A 2,518-nucleotide genomic window follows, 5' to 3' on the forward strand; every position below is an offset into this window, starting at 1 on the left:
ACATCAGGACGATGCTGGAAACCCATCATATTAGACATATGGTCAGGAGGTTGATTTTGAGACTCTGGTGCTGGAACATCAGAATGTTGTTGGAAACCCATCATATTAGACATATGGTCAGGAGGTCGATGTAGAGACGCTGGTCCTGGAACATCAGGACGATGCTGGAAACCCATCATATTAGACACATGTTCAGGAGGTTGATGTTGAGACTCTGGTGCTGGAACATCAGGATGATGCTGGAAATTCATCCTATTGGGTTTATCCGGTTTTAATGAATTCTGCTGTTCTGGTGCTTAAAAAAAAAAAAAGATCACACAAAATAGCAGTTAACATAATCTGACATTCAGTAGTGGAGCTGCTAATAGCAAATATCAACTACTATTACATCTCTGGCGAGTTCTAATTGTTTCACAAAAGGTCCCTCCACCCTTCTGTAGTCCCCCCACTGTTTGTGTCTATGAAGAAGTGCTGTAACAATAAACTTGGCACACTTCCATTCAACTAACCCCAAACAACAACTTTAACTATTTTAATATATACATTTTTTAAAGGTGATCTTTCATATATATAAATGTCTGGATGGACAGACAGCACTAATTAGATCAAATAAAATGTTCCTGCAAACTGTAGCAGGGTTCAGATTAATCACATCAAATAATTCAGCAGAGAGATAGTCGCGCCCAACCAGGTATCTGGATACGGGTTTACTAAAGTGGATGCTTATTAAAAACAAGAGGGATTGCTTCGGAACAAGCCGAATGGACAATATCATAAAGAATATAACAGAACTTTGCCCTTCTAAGACGCTCTGGAGACAAGTGAAGTAAATATATTACCCGCGGCTTGCTATTGATTGCCAGGATTAAGATATAGGACTGCTCTGCTATATCCACTGTTGTCGTTTGGTTCACGCATGTTTTAGATGTGATACTTCAGCCCATTGCTGTGGTTACACTTATCAGGATATATTTATCCATTTATTTTTGTTTTCAGCATTTCACATGCAATTTTTAATTATGTTTATTGACATTTAGAAGTGGAGGTTTATCACTGGTTTAAGAATTTTCCTAATATTATGCTGCACAGTGAAACACAGTAATTGGAAACTATTTTGAGATTCGTTATACTTGTGCACATCCACGTGATAGCATAATTTATTATTTATTATTTAATTTAAGGAGCAGATCACACAATGTTATTCATAAATCTTTTTTTGTAGTACACAGTACCTAGCGTTACAAACGATATTCACTAAACATACACGGGTTCAACACCTTATATTGTTGCGGCTGGTTCACCATTATCATACACTTCTAGCGCAGTGATTTTTAGTTTTTGAATAAAGGTATATTGTTTTACTTATGTGTACATGGTAATTCACAAGGAGTGCATCCCTATGTGGGTTCAGTGAATTAATTTTTGTGATTATATCTGGGTATTTACGCCCCTTGGGAATTTGGTTGTTATCTTTGTATTCAACTGCTCTTTTCCCTTAAATGGGACCCCCGGTGAGTTCTTAGAGTTCAGAATAATATCACAATGTGACTGTGTCAAACTGGAAACACTATGAACAGCCATGTTTTTTAATCAGCTGAAGTTTTCCAGGCTCCAGCCTAGAGGTTCTGACATCATGGAATTCATACCCAACATTCAACAAAGTTAGAGAGGTAAATAAAAGCTGACGAGCCTGTTTTTTAGCACTGCAGATTTCTCAGAAACAGTGGTATGAATTTAAAACTAGTGACAGGTGAACCTGTTCAGGTTGATTCACTAAGGCCTGGTTCACACCTGGGCGTTTTGTAGCGCGTTCGAACGCTCTGCAAAACGCTCAAACACCGAAATCCCATTATTTCCTATGGGTATGGTTCACACCTGGGCGTATTTCAGCCCGTCTGAACGCGCTACAAAACGGCCTACGCCCAAAGAAGTACATGTACTTCTTTGGGGCGTTTTGGTCGCACGTTTCCATTGGGATATAGCCAAGTAGCCCTCAGAAACGCGCATTTGGCGCGCGTTTTTTTACCGCGAATCGTGGTAAAAGCGCGCGACAAACGCGCATATTCAATACACCTAGGTGTGAACCCAGCCTAAGAGTGATTTGATTCATTACTTTTTTGTAAGCAAACACTGCTTACACCAGCTGGTTGGTTGTTGGTATGTAAAAAAATGTTTGGGCAATAACGTCATGCGGGATCCCTGCCACTGTGTTTAAATTTCACCAGCATTTGGGGACTGTCATTTGTGATGAGAGAAGCAATTAGGCAACATCATCATGGCAGTACATCAAAATCGTCAGGTGTCACTTCTGACGAGGCTTCTGTGTCCCAGGAGGCTTCAGTGTGGTCGGCAGTACAAGCGGTGCAGCAGGGGGGAATAGAAGGCAATTCTCAGGCGAGGCAAGAATCCCATAAACGCTGCAAGGGACCCAAAACATCCAATTATGAATAAAGAGGGAGGTAGTAGGCCAATTAGGGGAAGTAGGTGTGGGGGGGGGGGGGTCCTCTTTAACTTCTCA

The 2,518-nt window shown here is 40.7% G+C and overlaps 1 protein-coding gene across 1 annotated transcript in view; it reads right to left on the reverse strand.

Moving 5' to 3' along the window:
* Positions 1-2,337: 2,337 nt before the first annotated feature.
* Positions 2,338-2,518, reverse strand: part of LOC108797735 — a 69,841-nt gene continuing 69,660 nt past the window's right edge. Inside the window, exon 22 of the mRNA XM_018569387.1 lies at positions 2,338-2,417. Coding sequence (XP_018424889.1) covers positions 2,338-2,417 — 80 coding nt within the window. The remainder of the gene's footprint in view (positions 2,418-2,518) is intronic.

This window comes from Nanorana parkeri, unplaced genomic scaffold (genome assembly GCF_000935625.1).
Source record: "Nanorana parkeri isolate BGI_ZX_2015 unplaced genomic scaffold, ASM93562v1 scaffold1327, whole genome shotgun sequence".
NCBI classification, from domain to species: Eukaryota; Metazoa; Chordata; class Amphibia; order Anura; family Dicroglossidae; genus Nanorana; species Nanorana parkeri.